Below are 15278 nucleotides of genomic sequence, written 5' to 3' on the forward strand. Positions count from 1 at the left end.
GCCGGAATGACCTAAACGAGAATCGAAGGTCTCGACAATGGTATTCCAGCGGTAAAAAGTCTGGCAAAAACCGACATCAGATAAAGAAGTTATGAATTTTCTAAGAAATTCCTTAAACACGATGGATTTTTAATAAATAATAAAAATATAATTTTGTAATTTGCCGACGGAGTCTAAACGAAAGTTGTAGAGCGTAGTCTCACCTACGCGAGGATATAAAGACCATCGAAAACGGAGTTCGTATGAAGAAGATATGGATTTTTGAAGTTTATTAAATAAATTAATTATTTATTTAATTCAAAATTCGGATATTATCCGAAGGGGAGTCAGCATCCTCCTCCGAAGTACGCGTTGCGTACTCCTGTACGCCCCGCGTAACCGAGAGGATTGGCCTCGGATCGTCCACGTCGCCATATCCGAGGAATCCGATCCATCCGACCCGCCCGACCCGTCCGACCCGACGTCCCATCCGACCCGGCGTCCCATCCGACCCACCTCCCCAGCAACCCGTCCCATCCGACCCGAGAACCCAACAACCCGTCCCATCCGAACCGAGGCAGTCGAGGCTTCGGTCATGCATGACGTACGCGTACGCAGCGCGTACGAGCGTACGCCCCGCGTACCGAGGCAGACCAGCCTTCCTATAAATAGAATGCGAGGGTTTCCAAAGAAAGGGTTCATTTCTCTTCTCTCTCTCCCAACTTTGCCTCGTTTTCCGTGTCCGTTCAAACCCGAAGCTCTGGTCTTTTTGGCTCAAGTCCCGAAGGTCGATTTTACTCCCGAGATTCCCGAGAACCCCGAGGAAAATCCGTTTCCCGAGACGAAACTCTGCCCGGTTATCCATCTCGCTATCTTCAAAACTTTCAAGTGAGTTTCATACCCCTAAATCAACCTTTTAATTAGTCTAAATACTTTTATATGCTTTCAAAGGGGGGGATTACAAGTAAAACACACGAGTATTATCGTGCGTTACATAAAGAAATTCTTTTATATACTGATATATATTCAAATCACATGCGATTTATAAACATTTAAAGGAACTTATATATATATATATATATATATATATATATATATATATATATATATATATATATATATATATATGTATATATGTATATATATAACATATGTCACAATAGCATTTTCCCTTTTAAAAATATAATGTTGTTGTAATGCATGTATAAACTAATCTGTTCTGAGATTTTTCTTGTCTATCCTAGACTCTACACCCAAAAATCTATACTTTCATAAACAAGCGATTCCTTTTCTCAATGTTTCCAAACAAACAAGACACGCTTTTTGGAAACTATAATAGGTATGGTTTTACGAAACAAAATTTTAACTCTTATGTAGTAGAATCACATATTTCAAGAAGTTCACTTTCGTGTACAAGAACAAACGTAACATTTTAACAAGTAGATCTGTTTTTATACCACGGATTTGTGAGACACTAACTTCATGTACGTTCGAGTACACATTTCAAGTCCTGTATTATATACCAGAATCCCTTGGAGGGGGAGCATGGTGTTTGTGTATAGATCTATACGGGCTTGACAAACCCGCGCCCTGACTGTTAGCTGCAGTCCACCGTTTGGGGTGACAAACGTCATAACATTTCAACGCCTGAAGAACGTTGTGTATAGGCATTCAGAGTCAATAGTATGGTTATAAAACTCACAAGGGGTATTAAAATGCATTGATTTACAAGGTTTTCAAATTCATTGGTTCTTTTACATTTACATACATTTTAGAAACAAACATTGGTCTTGAGTGAAGGCTACTTTTATACTAGTAGAAAATATTGGATTTTCTAACCACAAACAAACGAAGATAAAACATTTCAGTTCATTCAAACATTGTCACTTAAATACTTATGAAATTCACCAGCTTAAATGCTGATCTACTCTTTCAAAATTACTTGTATGTCCCAGGGAATCAGTAATTTCAGGTATTCATTTCGCTTTTGATGAAGGGATGCTGCGGCGCCAGTTTAATCTCGTATTTTGACATCATATTGTAATTGAGTTTTGAACATGTAACTTTTGACAAATGTAAACTTTCAATTATATATATGATGGTTGTATTGCTTTCTTTACTATGTATTCATTTGTTACGTTACCACATGAAGTCATCCGCCCCCGAACGTTTCCGCCGTTCAGGTTTGGGGGTGTGACAGTAAGTGGTATTGAAATGCAGCCTCGTACCCAACTCGTCATGGAACTTCTTCAAGAACCTGGAAGTGAAACGTATATCTCGATCTGACACAATCGAAAATCGGTACTCTATGCCGCGATACCACATCCCTTACATACAACTCTGCCAATCTCTCTGTAGAAGAGCTCTCACTGATAACAAGGAAGTGAGCGCTCTTCGTCAGTCGGTCGACAATCACCCAAATCGCATCGACACCCTTCGTATTCCTTGGCAATTTGGTGATAAAATCCATGGAAATCTGTTCCCACTTCCACTGGGGAACCTCAAGTGGCCGCAACTTTCCATGCGGACGCTGACGCCCAACCTTAACCCTGCGACAGGTCAAACACCTCTCAACAAACCATGCAACATCCCTTTTCATACAGGGCCACCGATAAATCTTTCTTCAGATCCAAATACATCTTAGTGGCTCCGGGATGGATCGAGAACCTTGATCGGTGCGCCTCCTCCATCAAAGTGGTACGTGCCTTGCCTGCATACGGCACCCAAATCCGACCCTGAAAGTTCATAAGGCCACGACTATCGGTAACGAACTCAGGTACCTGCCCGATCATCCGCTCTCTCTTGCAGTTCTCTGGTATCACGACCTCTGCCTGGGCCTCCCGAATGGTGTCCAACACCGGATCCATCACTGTCAACCGCATACAAATGTCTCGAATCGGGGAACTTTCCACCCTACGGCTCAGGGCATCAGCTACAACATTAGCTTTGCCCAGGTGGTACATGATTTCACAATCGTAATCCTTTACCACGTCCAACTGTCTCCTTTGGCGCATATTCAGGTTGGGCTGATCCATTAAATACTTCAAGTTCTTGTGATCTGTGTATATGGTACACCGAACCCCATACAAATAGTGACGCCAGATCTTGAGGGTGAACACCACTGCCCCCAATTCCAAATCGTGGGTGGGATACCTCGACTCATGAGGCTTCAGCTGCCTCGATGCATACGCTATCACATGCCTCCTCTGCATAAGTATTGTACCCAACCCCGATATCGATGCATCAGAATACACCACAAAATCCTCCATCCCTTCCAAGAAGGCTAACACCGGGGCTTCGCATAATCTCTGGCGAAGTGTCTCAAACGAGGTCTGCTGCTCCGGACCCCACGAAAAAGCAACACCCTTTCGGGTCAACCTGGTGAGAGGCACGACGACCTTGGAGAAATCTTTGATAAATCTCCGATAGTAGCCAGCCAATCCTAGAAAGCTCTTGATCTCAGTGGGTGATCTCGACACCTCCCACCTCATAACTGCCTCAATCTTGCCCGGATCGACCAATATCCCATGTTGGTTAATGAGGTGTCCCAAGAACTGGACCTCTCGTAACCAAAAATCACACTTGGAGAATTTGGCAAAAAGCCTCTTCAACCTCAATACCCCGAGAATCTCTCTCAGATGCTCCTCGTGCTGATCTCTAGATCTCGAATATACCAGAATATCGTTGATGAACACGATCATCGATCGATCCAACATCGGCCTGCACACCCTGTTCATAAGATCCATGAATGATGCCGGTGCATTGGTAAGCCCAAAAGGCATCACCACGAACTTGTAATGCCCGTAACGAGTTCTGAACGCCGTCTTCTAGATATCTTCATCTCGCACTCTCATATGATGATATCCAAACCTCAAGTCTATCTTAGAGAACCAAGACGCTCCCTGCAACTGATCGAACAGATCGTCGATCCTCGGTAATGGATAACGGTTCTTGACCGTCAACTTGTTCAACTCCCGGTAATCAATGCACATCCGGTGTGAACCATCCTTTTTCTTGACAAAAAGGATCGGCGCTCCCCAAGGGGAACTACTCGTTCTAATAAACCCATTCCCCAACAGCTCTTGAAGCTACGAGGATAACTCCTGCATCTCTGGCGACGCAAGGCGATAAGACGTCTTGGCGATAGGCGTTGCCCCCGTAACCAAATCGATGCGGAACTCTACCTGCCTCTCGGGAGGCACACCCGACACTCCTCGGGAAAAACATCTGGGAACTCTCGCACTATCAGAACATCATCAATTGAACTTGGCCTCCCAGCGGCCTCTCGTGTATCCATCACATAGGCAACGAACCCGCTGCAGCCCTGCTGTAAACTTTGCGTCGCCCTGGCAGCCGAACAGAATGCTGACCCACATCGAGTACCCTCGCCGTACACCGTAAGCACTCCCCCACTAGGGTCTCGTATCGTCACCAATTGTCGCTCGTAGTCTATAACAAACCCAAATAGGCTCAACCAATCCATGCCCACTATGACACACACGTCCCCCATTGCAATCGGGACTAGATCTATCGGGAACTTAACACTGAAGATCTCGAGTACACAACGTTGAATCACATCCGTAGCATACACCGCTCGCTCGTCAGCTATAGAAACTCACAGAGGTCGACTCAACGCCTCTCGTCGGATACTGATGTGCTGACTAAATGCTAAGGAAACAAATGACCGACTCGCACTCGAGTCAAATAACACTAAAGCAGGTACAGAATTCACAAGAAAAGTTCCTACGCATATGATAATATAAGCTTAACACCTCAAACTCAGCATAAATAAGTGAAAGAATACATACCAGCCACGATATCGGGCGCTGCGCGGACCTCCTCCGCTGTCAACTGGAAGGCTCTCCCATGAGCCTTCGGTGCCTCGGCCTTCACCGACCAAACCCTAGTAGCTCGCACGACGGCAGTGGCAGATCCCTGCGGCGCTCCCTGTGCTGTCCCCCACAGCTGCAGACACTTGACCTTCCGATGGCCCGTCTGATTGCAATGAAAGCAAACCATGAATCCCTTGGGGCAATCCTTGGGTATATGCCCCTCCTTTCCACATTTGTAGCAAGCACCTGATCGACAAACCCCACCATGTCCCTTGTCGCACTTCCTGCAAGTGTGACCCTTCTGCCCTCCAGATCTCGAATTGGCGGGCTTTGCCCGCTTGGCTGCCGGCTGAGACTGTGTCGGGCGCCGATCCATCCCCTGACACTCGGCCTCCTCACTGGCCTGAGTCTCCAACTCAATCTCCCTCTTCCGGGCATTTTCCTGGAGCTCATCAAATGTCCGGTAAGTCGAGTTCGACACGAACTCCCGAATATCCCTCTTCAAAATGCCCAAATACCGGCTCATGCGTGCCTGCTCAGTAGACACCTACTCAGGGCAGAACATCGCCCTCTCATGAAACTTCCTGGTAACCACAGTAACAGAATCAGTGCCCTGCTTGAGGGACAAGAACTCCTGAGCCAACCACTCCCTCTCTACCGGGGGAACATACTCGTCTCTGAACATAGTGGTGAACCTCTCCCAGGTCACCTCTGAAATCTCTGCAAGAGTGAAGCTCGCCATCACGAACTTCCACTAGTCCTTCGCTCCTAAGCGAAGTTGGTTCAACGCGAACTGTACCCTCAAATGCTCCGGACATGAACACGTTTAGAAGCATCCCTCGATATCAGAAATCCATCTCATCGCAGCGATCGGACCATGCGTACTGTCAAACTCTGGTGGCTTCGTGTTGCTGAACTCCCGAAACAACAACGAGTCACCTCCCTGAGGCCTGGCAGCAGCCACAGCTGCGGTAGCTGCAGCAGCCGCATCCTCAGTCACTGTTGCGTACTGCTCATCAAAAGTCTCAATCAATGTGGTCTTAATAGACCCAAACATCTCTGGAATCTCGGCTCGAATCGCCACTGCCACCTCATGGAGGATCATCTGACGAAGCTCCTCGTCACTCACGTCGCTCGTCTCAGGTATGTGGTGTGTCCCAACCATGATGTCTCTGAAATACAACATAAAAATATCAGAGACTCACTTGAGCATACTCACACTCGATACTCCACCCTACTTGTCTCCTAGTACCCTAAGGATTCTTACTTGGGTTGCGCACTCATCTGGTGTCTTCAGTAGTACGGGCCCTATACTACTGTCCACACCGCATCAGTATTTACTCCAAGTCCTCCTCCTTGGATCCTAGATCACAAGTAATCTACATCTCGCTAGCATAGGCTACCCTTCGGTAGGCCTCTCATAAACTCCTCACCGCTACCTACTCACTCTCAAGCATCTCATAGCAGCAGAAATCTTCCTAGGCTAAGGCATCACAAATCAGGCTACTCTAGTCATAATATGAATACCTAGCCTACTTTAGCATAACATATCATAGCATATCTCATAACATATAATGTAAGGGTATTTTGGGAAATCACCGTTCGGGCGCTGGCTGACCGTACACACTGCTTCTTTCTGCTTTTCTCAAATCCTTTTACTTCTTTAGAAAAATTGTTTATTTTATGAAAAACTTTCTCAAATCCTCAGTTTGAGTTCAGATACACCCGAATCCTTCAAACCAAGGCTCTGATACCAACTTGTAACAACGTGAATTTTCAAAACAATTTTTCATTTTTAAATCATACTTTTAATCATCAAAAACAATATCAAACACAATGTATCCAATATCAAACACAATGTATCCAATGTTATCAAACACAATGTATCCAATGGGAACTCACTAAACTTCGTGCTTATGGTTTTCAGTTTTGGTTTAAGGTATTTCCAGTTACAAAGAGAAGAGCTCGGGATGACTGCATTGCACACACCATGATGTTTAGCCTAGGATGTCTACTCTGATGTTTTGATTTGGAAACTCTGATAATAATGTTTTGAAATACTTTGACTCATGTTTTGATGGAATGGTTTGATAACTATGGTTTTATTTAATGGTTTAAAACGAAATTTTAGGTCATGAATTTTTGGGATGTTACAGCGGGGCCAATTATGCGAGTTAGTGATGGCACGTTATACTCATTGAGTTGGGTCCTTTATGTGAGTTAGGGCGGGTCCCGTTATACTCATTGGGCGGAGCCTTTATGCGAGTTAGGGTGGGGCCTGTTATACTCTTTGGGCGGGGCCCGTTATGTGTTTTATGTTTGGTATGCGATATCTTGGGGAACTCACTAAGCTTTGTGCTTACGATTTTTGATTTATGTTTCAGGTACTTCCAGTTCCAAGGGGATGAGTTCAGGATGACTGCATTGTACACACCACATGGTTTCCGCTTTTGGGATGTTACTCTGATTGATATGATGTTTGATACACTTATTTTCATTTGGGTTGTATGGATAATGTTTTGGAATACTATGTTATTTAAATTAAAAATGAAAATTTTGGATCATATTTTAGGACGTTACACTCTCTCTTTTGATTATGTATGTATGTTTATATATATATATATATATATATATATATATATATATATGTGTGTGTGTGTGTGTATGTATGTATGTTGAATCTTAATGCACTAAGTAAATGCCTTTAAGTTAATAGATGAAAATAGATGATAAATATATATATTAAAATCATGTATTAGAGCATGTATGTATATAGAGTATATTTATGGGGTATACATTAAGAAACATGTATTAGATCATGAATGTAAACCTAGAGTATGTATGTATGTGAAGAAGAAGAAAATGGTATTGTGTAGAATACCTATGTGCATGGGATGAAGAGAGGGATTAAGTACTTAATGAGTTAAGTACTAAATGAGTAGTACACGATCTCTTGTTGAGATAAAGGGATAAAACGTCCATGAGACAAGTATTATGTAAGATTATGGTAAGACAAGAACAATTGGTTAGGTAGCAACAATGTGTTGGGTAATGGGGATACAAAATCCACAAAGGCAAAACAAAAGCAACATATAAAATTGATCCCATAAACCAAAGAAAACAACCATAGAAAGACAGAAAACATACCCTATGAGCCTTTTCTTTTCTTGCCAAACAACCAGATGTATATAACCTAAAGTATGATTCCTCTGATGTAGTCACACTCAAGGAAACAACACAACAACTTTGACAAACGTTAGAAACTGCAGCACACTGAATAATAAATGATTAGGGTTCTGATCAAAAGACGCTTCATTACCAATAAGCTTTCAAGTCGCGACAAGAGCGATTCCGGGACTTTGAGAGTTGGGGTGAGAGGCAGTCGAATTCTAGAGTTTTTATCACTTAGGTTTTTGATCCTAGGCTCCTCTATTTATAGGGGAGGGTTAAGAATCCTTATTGGATAATTACTTAGTCACTAAGTAATTATCTATAAGATTTGACTTTCAAATCTTTACACTTACACCCCTCAAGTCTATAAATTTCTATTAATTATAATTAAATATTTAATTAACTAACAAATTAGTTCCCTATTATTCTTTCATGTCGTTAATTGCTTAAATTTGTCATTACGTGTAACCCAAAAGGACTCTATCATTAATAATGAACACTAGTTCCAACAGTCTCCCACTTATACAAGTCACAAACATTGTATTTTCTTATAGATAAAAAAATCCGACGTTGTTTTGTTTTCTTATAAGATTATTTTAGAAAATTAAAAAAGATTTTTTCCAAACCTATAGCGACGACAAGTCGTCGACATATTTTTTTTTTCAGAGGCATATGGGACTCGACTATAGTAGAAATATGTGACTCGACTTATACTTTCCAATTCTTCATTAGTATTGGGACGCCAAGTCTTACGCAATGTTAAGCCATGTTGCATAGGTACGAGACCTTTCTTAGAATCTTGCATCTTAAATTTCTTCAAGATCTTATCTAAGTATGTACTTTGGCTTAATCCAATTAGTCTCTTGGATCTATCTCTATACATCTTTACAACAAGTATGTACGTTGTGTCTCCTAAGTCCTTCATACATAAACATTTCAAAAGCATATTTTCAGGCCGAGTACATATCATGACAAATATGATCGATCTTATAGTATAAACATATGAAACTCGACTCATCAATTCTTGTTCTTCACTAGAATTGGGACACCGAGTCTTAGTCACTATCACGCCATGTTGCATGGCTCATCTTCGCTTCTTGAGAATCCATACTTTTTGACTTTCTCATTAAATCAAAGATTCCAACTACGATAAGAAACATCTAATGAAAATGGAAACCATCATAAAAGAATGACTCATATTCCGCGGGAATGTTCCATTCCATTCTTTTATGACAACAAAACATAACTTTTTTTTTTTCCATCAAAACGTTCCATTCCATTCACTTCTTGATTACTACATACAAACGCTACTTAAAACTTGAAATTTAGGGACAAAATAGTCTAGTGACTGAACAAGTCCTTTGTTCGATGATTAAAATAACAGTTAACATTGTTTTTGAAAAAAAAAAAACTATTTTTAATATTTTCAAGTTGCCATCAAATCCTAAAAATGTTATAAAAAAAGTAAAAACCTCTAAATTTTGGATTTCTACTTCCAATTCCATGCATAAAATTTTATTTTTGACCAAATTTTAATTTTTTGTTACGAATTTGGTTCAAATTATAATTTTTCTTACAAATATGGCCCTTTTTCTTTTACAATTTTGTTCAAAAATCACACCTTTTTTTGTTTTTATTTTTTTCTACCTTTTTTTAAATGTTTTAAGATTTTTTTACAAGGTTTTGAATTTATTTTACAACATTCTTTAACATTATCAAAAACTTTCCTATACGAGCTTTTAATTATTTAGTGTTAATTTTTTTTAAACAGAATAACATAGTCAACTCAAGTATAATCAGAGGAGATATGTTTCTCCTTAAATTTTGATATTCAGATAGTTTTCGGCTCATTACAATGTTTTACAACCTTTAAAAAAAAATTTAATTTTCTTTTTTGTAAACTTTCTTTTAAACATTTAGAAACATTACATTTTAGAAAAAGTTATAAAAAAGGTAAGTAATTTTTTATAAACAAATTTAAAACGTTGAAAAAAATTTGAATGATTATAAAACAGTTATAAATATTATAAAAAGAAGTTGTAAAACATGTATAAAAAATTATAAAAATAAATGTAAATCTATGAAGAAGAGTATTTTTTTTGGAGGAAGATATAAAAGAAGTTTGGATCATTTCAAAAAATCAGTATTTGACTATTTGTTTCCTTGTTAAAGTTTAAAAATATCAACGAACCTAACATTGACAAAGTTTTTACACTAGAAAAAAAAGAAAATCTTGGTCGCCCCCTGACAAGTAGAACCCAAACCCGACTGAAATCAAAGATATATCGAACTAAAACCTTATATTTGACCCGGATTCTTTCTGTCCAAATCCCCAAATCGGACTCAGTTTTAGATTAGTCGGCGAAACCCTAACCGAGGCTCGTGCCAGAGCAGAGGAGAGATTCAGGCTTCCGACTTCCTTCCGGCTTCTTCTGCTTTGAGCTTAAGGTGCGATTTCGAATTCTATCTCGGGACTTCCTCTGTGATTTCTCTTATCTTTGCTCGTAATTGATTTGAGATTTGTGTTATTTTGTGTATTTTTTTTATGAATCCCTGCTGCTAGTGACGATGAAAACATCAGGCTGCTGATATATTTATGCTTCCTTTTGTGCTATATTTGCTTATTTTGTTTGACAATCATAAAAGTTTAGGTATTTGCAGCTTAAAAAAAGCTTTATATGTCTTTGAAGTTTCTATTAAATTATATTGCTTCTTAAGCTTAATGTGTTTAAGTGTTGAGTTTCTTCATTTGTGTAGTTTTAATTGGTTGTGAAATTCCTGCAATTTAATATACGTATGAAGTATGCATTTTATGTGGCTCTTTTGTATCTCCATAGCCACTAGGGTTCATGAGGCACCTTATTATGGTTTCTGTTGGCCAAGGTCTTCAGGCAACATGCTTCTTATAAGAAACCACTATTAAAAACAACCAGAAATCTATCTGAGACAAGTTCTTAAATTCTGTGAAAATGACAGCAAGTTCAGGAAGTTCACCAAGTGTTTGGCTAAGATGTTTTGTATCCACATTTCTGAATCATGAATCATGATCATGATCATCCAAAGTTAAGAATGTGGATCATGAATGTCCACTAGCTACAAAGTGCTGCAATAGTACATTTGTTTTGTCTTCCATGGAATTTTAAAATGAACACTTTTGATTTTGACATTCATCATTTATATTTATACTTTATATTAAATAGTTATGCCTCTCCACTTAGTAAGTAATGGTCACATGCTTTGACACCGATTGCAATGTAGTTGTCATTCATTCCATTTACTACTGTTTCCACAATTTGAATTGAATGAAACTATACTTCTATCAAACTATAACATTGAATTGCTGAAACCAAAACCTAATTTCAGATAAACTAACGGGAAGGGAGACTTATATATCACCATAAGTGAAGGAACTGATACTATTTAACTAGCAAGTAATGTGTAATTGTGACATTGTGTATGTCTGATTGTTTGTAGTTGGAGATGATCTGCTGATATGAGTAGATTATCCTTTAGGCCAAGGCCCCTTGACATTCACAAGAAGCTTCCCATTGTAAAATCTATAAAAGATTTTGAAGATGATGATACCCCAACATCTACACGTACACAGATGCTTCGCCTTGTTGCTGAAGCTGATAATGATACCCAGGTTCTTCTTCAAGTTTATTTTTTCTTTATATGTCTTTTTTTTTTTTTTCAGTTTGAGTTTCTTTTAGGTTGAAATTTTATTTTTAAAATATCTTTAGGTACACCAAGCTGCTAGTAAGAAAACAGTTTCTGAAATTCCAACTCCTGAGTATGTTATAGTGGATACATATGAAAGAGATTATTCTCCCACATTCAATCAACCAGCATCTTACCTACGTGCAAGGGGAGGTCTATACTCTATAAAATACCAAACTTTTAATTTTTAGTTATATAATTTACATTCTCCATTAATATATATTCATGTTAATAATAAAATCATAATATTTCCAGCACGAGCTGAACTTGGAGACTTTGTTGAGTATGATCTTGACAATGAAGATGAAGATTGGCTTCAAGAATTCAACAAAGAAAGACTAATCCTTCCAGCTGAAAAGTACAACTCCTTTTATGCTTCTTGTTCTTCTCTTTCATATTCTTTAACTTCAAATTTCTTTTTTTGTTTTTTTTATTGGGCAGATTTGAGACTATTATATTTAAGTTAGAGGTGTTGGATCATAAGGCTCGTGAAAGAGCAGGAGTTATAACTCCTACACTTGGCTCACCTATACCTGTACTTTTGACATTTGATGCTGCAGTTGAGGTATTTTTCATTTTTAGTATTATTATGATATTATCACAATCTATATAAATCTTATATTTTTTTTACAATTTGCACTCATATATTGACTTTTATATATTTGTAAGGCCCTTCAAGCTCTTTCTATACAGTATGGGGTATTCCAGTCAATTTACAGTTACTGGAAAGAAAAGGTATATCTCATTTTTTTTAACAATGAGTACTCTTGGTTTTATGCTTTTTAATTTTTGCTTACAAATTTGTTCCTTTTTTATCAGCGTGAAAGATGGCTTAAACCTGTTCTACGCCGCCTGCAGGTTAGTTTCCTCTTTCAAATGACCATTTTACCCCTGAATGGTAAAAAACATTTTTTTTTAAATTTCCTTTTTGTTGTTGTTATTACAGCCACCTCCTCCAGTTAATGACACCAACCCATACAATGTATTTAGACCAAGGGAGAAAGCTCACAGACTTCATACAAGAAGGGTAAGTCTGTCAATTCTTCATATGTTTACATAATCTAAGATATTAAAAAATGCTTATATATATTTTCAGATGCAAAGAAGAGAAAACAATGTCCAATCATTTGAAAAGCTTCGCCAGGTCAGCTTTTTCACCTGTATATGTTCTCAAACTATTATCTTCTTGTTCTTATCTTACATTTTATTTCTCAATCAGGTGAGACGCAACCTTGATCAAGCCAAAAACTTACTAGAAGCTTTAATCAAGGTACCCTCTCTCTCTCTCACACACACACACATTTCTTTTTATTTTTTATTTTTTTGGTAGTGATACTGACTAGATGAAGAATGTTTGCACAACAGAGAGAGGAGAAAAAGAGAGATGTAATGGAAAGTGAAGTGAGCTTGCAAAGGATACAAATGAAATACAAGGTAAGTTATAGTGGAATGAATGTCTTTATTAACTTTTTATGATACGATATTAATATATAATAGACATATTATGGATTTATTTTTTTTTTATTTTTTTTCAGAATGAAACAGAGCTTCTAGAAGACAGTTTAGCACTTCCCGAAATGCCATCTTTCCATCAACAGTCCAAATTTGTTTCAAGTGAAGATGAATATTTGGAATCTGATGATTTCCCACTCAACAACAACAACAACAACCGAATTCGTTTTCAGCCTCATGGTTTAATAGACACACCAAGGGTGATTATGCCTTCTGGAGTAGGAAGCATGAAGAGAGATATAAGAAGAAGACCTGTTCCATATTCTTGGCTACATAAATTGGTACATCTTTTTTTTTCATACAAAATATATTTTCTACTTATATTAATTATCACTTTTTGAAATGTTTACAGGATCCGGTCGAGCCAGTGTTGCTATTTACAAAACCATTAGTGGCGGAGAAGTTGGCGGCCGCAGGGATAGTGCCGCCACCGTCCGGCGGCGGCGGTGGTGGTGGTGGTGGTCATAATTTCCGTGGGAGGATTGGAAGAGGGGGGAGAATAGTTTTTGATAGGTGGAATCCACTTATGCATACTCCAATCGAGTGTGGTGGTGATTCCCTCCTTTATATGCCTCCTAAACCGAGATCATCCACGCATAATTCATCTTTTCAGTGAAATCAAAATTAGTGTTGTATTTTCTTTTGTGTTTAACTCAAGCTCGACACTATTTATTTTGTACATACAAGGAAATAGTTGCAACAAAATGTAGCTTCTAATCTCTCTTTCTAGTTGTGGTTTTAATACTGATTTTAACAAAAACTGCTTTGCGTAAATAGGATTAAGAAACCTCAAGGGTTTAACATACTTCAATTTGGAAATCTTTGATGTACACAATAGTTATTTACCAACTAACATGTGATTCATCCGTTTCTTATTTATGTACTTGGCAAGCTCTAACATATGCAAAATTATGGGTTGGACTATTTTATTATTTCTAACGTGATTTTTGCCAAGAGCAATACAAAATGTGTTTGTTAACCAAATTCGGATTTAATAAAAAATAATAGTAAAATAAAGCGATGATAGAAAAATAGTGAAACAGAATGCTACAAGATGTAAATGACGATTATTCCTCAAAATAAGCAAATGAAATAATAATCCTAAATGTATATAAATACATCACAATATACGTGTTCGAATTCGAACCCCAAGTGAGAGAGAGTTGGTGGTTCATGGAGAGAGAGCTCAGCGTGGGCCGATTTTGTATGCAGCAACGAGGGCCAGACGTTATATTCAGTAGGGTTGTTTAAGAATTGTCGCTTATGTTATGGATACCCGGGATAAGGGTAAGGCAACTATGGATGATGTACCTATTGTGCGGGATTATCCCAATGTGTTTCCAGAGGATCTTCCTAGGGTGCCTTCGGAGAGGCAGATTGAGTTCAGGATTGATCTGGTTCCAGGTGCGGCTCTAATAGCCTAAGCACCGTATCAGTTGGCTCTTCCCGATATGTAGGAGTTGTCTACACAGCTGCCAGAGCTCTTAGACAAGCGATTTATTCGACCGAGTAGTTCTCCATTAGGAGCATCGATCTTGTTTGTGAAGAAAAAAGGATAGGTCTCACCGTATGTGCATTGATTACCGTGAGCTGAATAAGGTAACCGTAAAGAACCGTTATCCACTCACGAGGATTGATGATATTTTTGACCAGCTTTAGGGTGAATCTTGGTTTTCCAAGATTGATTTGCGATCGAGTTGTCGTCAGATGAGGGTTAGGGATGAGGATGTGCAGAAGACAACTTTCCAGACTCGTTATGGTCATTACAAGTTCTTGGTGATGCCTTTTAAGCTCACCAATGCTCCAACCATGTTCATGGATCTCATGAACCGTGTGTGCAGACCGATGCTGGATCGGTCTGTGATTGTGTTTATTGATGAAATCTTGGTTTATTCCAAGACTTAGGAGCAACACGAGGAGCACTTAAGGGAGGTGCTGGAGACTTTGAGGAGGGAGAAACTTTTCTCAAAGTTCTCCAAGTGTGAGTTCTGGTTGTGCGAGGTGCAGTTTATGGGGCACCTTGTCAACCCGAATGGTATTTTGGTAAATCCGACCAAATTCGAG

At 38.9% G+C, this 15278-nt stretch overlaps 1 protein-coding gene across 1 annotated transcript; it reads left to right on the forward strand.

The window, feature by feature from the left end:
* Positions 1-10272: 10272 nt before the first annotated feature.
* Positions 10273-13974, forward strand: LOC111879101 (uncharacterized). Its single transcript, XM_023875577.2, has 13 exons — positions 10273-10430; positions 11457-11628; positions 11726-11855; positions 11958-12060; positions 12144-12267; positions 12372-12437; positions 12522-12560; positions 12649-12729; positions 12799-12846; positions 12922-12972; positions 13068-13136; positions 13238-13495; positions 13567-13974. Exons 2-13 carry the CDS (start codon positions 11476-11478, stop codon positions 13828-13830), a joined length of 1386 nt encoding a protein of 461 aa, XP_023731345.1. The 5' UTR covers positions 10273-10430; positions 11457-11475; the 3' UTR covers positions 13831-13974.
* The last annotated feature ends 1304 nt before the right edge of the window (positions 13975-15278 follow it).

The sequence above is a fragment of the Lactuca sativa genome, chromosome 3 (assembly GCF_002870075.4).
Source record: "Lactuca sativa cultivar Salinas chromosome 3, Lsat_Salinas_v11, whole genome shotgun sequence".
NCBI lineage: Eukaryota > Viridiplantae > Streptophyta > Magnoliopsida > Asterales > Asteraceae > Lactuca > Lactuca sativa.

Coding starts and splice junctions, on each gene's coding strand:
- LOC111879101 (XM_023875577.2), top strand. CDS start 11,476: ATGAGTAGATTATCCTTTAGGCCAAGGCCCCTTGACATTCACAAGAAG. Junction 11,629..11,725: donor AAGCTGATAATGATACCCAG/GTTCTTCTTCAA, acceptor AAATATCTTTAG/GTACACCAAGCTGCTAGTAA. Junction 12,847..12,921: donor CATTTGAAAAGCTTCGCCAG/GTCAGCTTTTTC, acceptor TTTCTCAATCAG/GTGAGACGCAACCTTGATCA.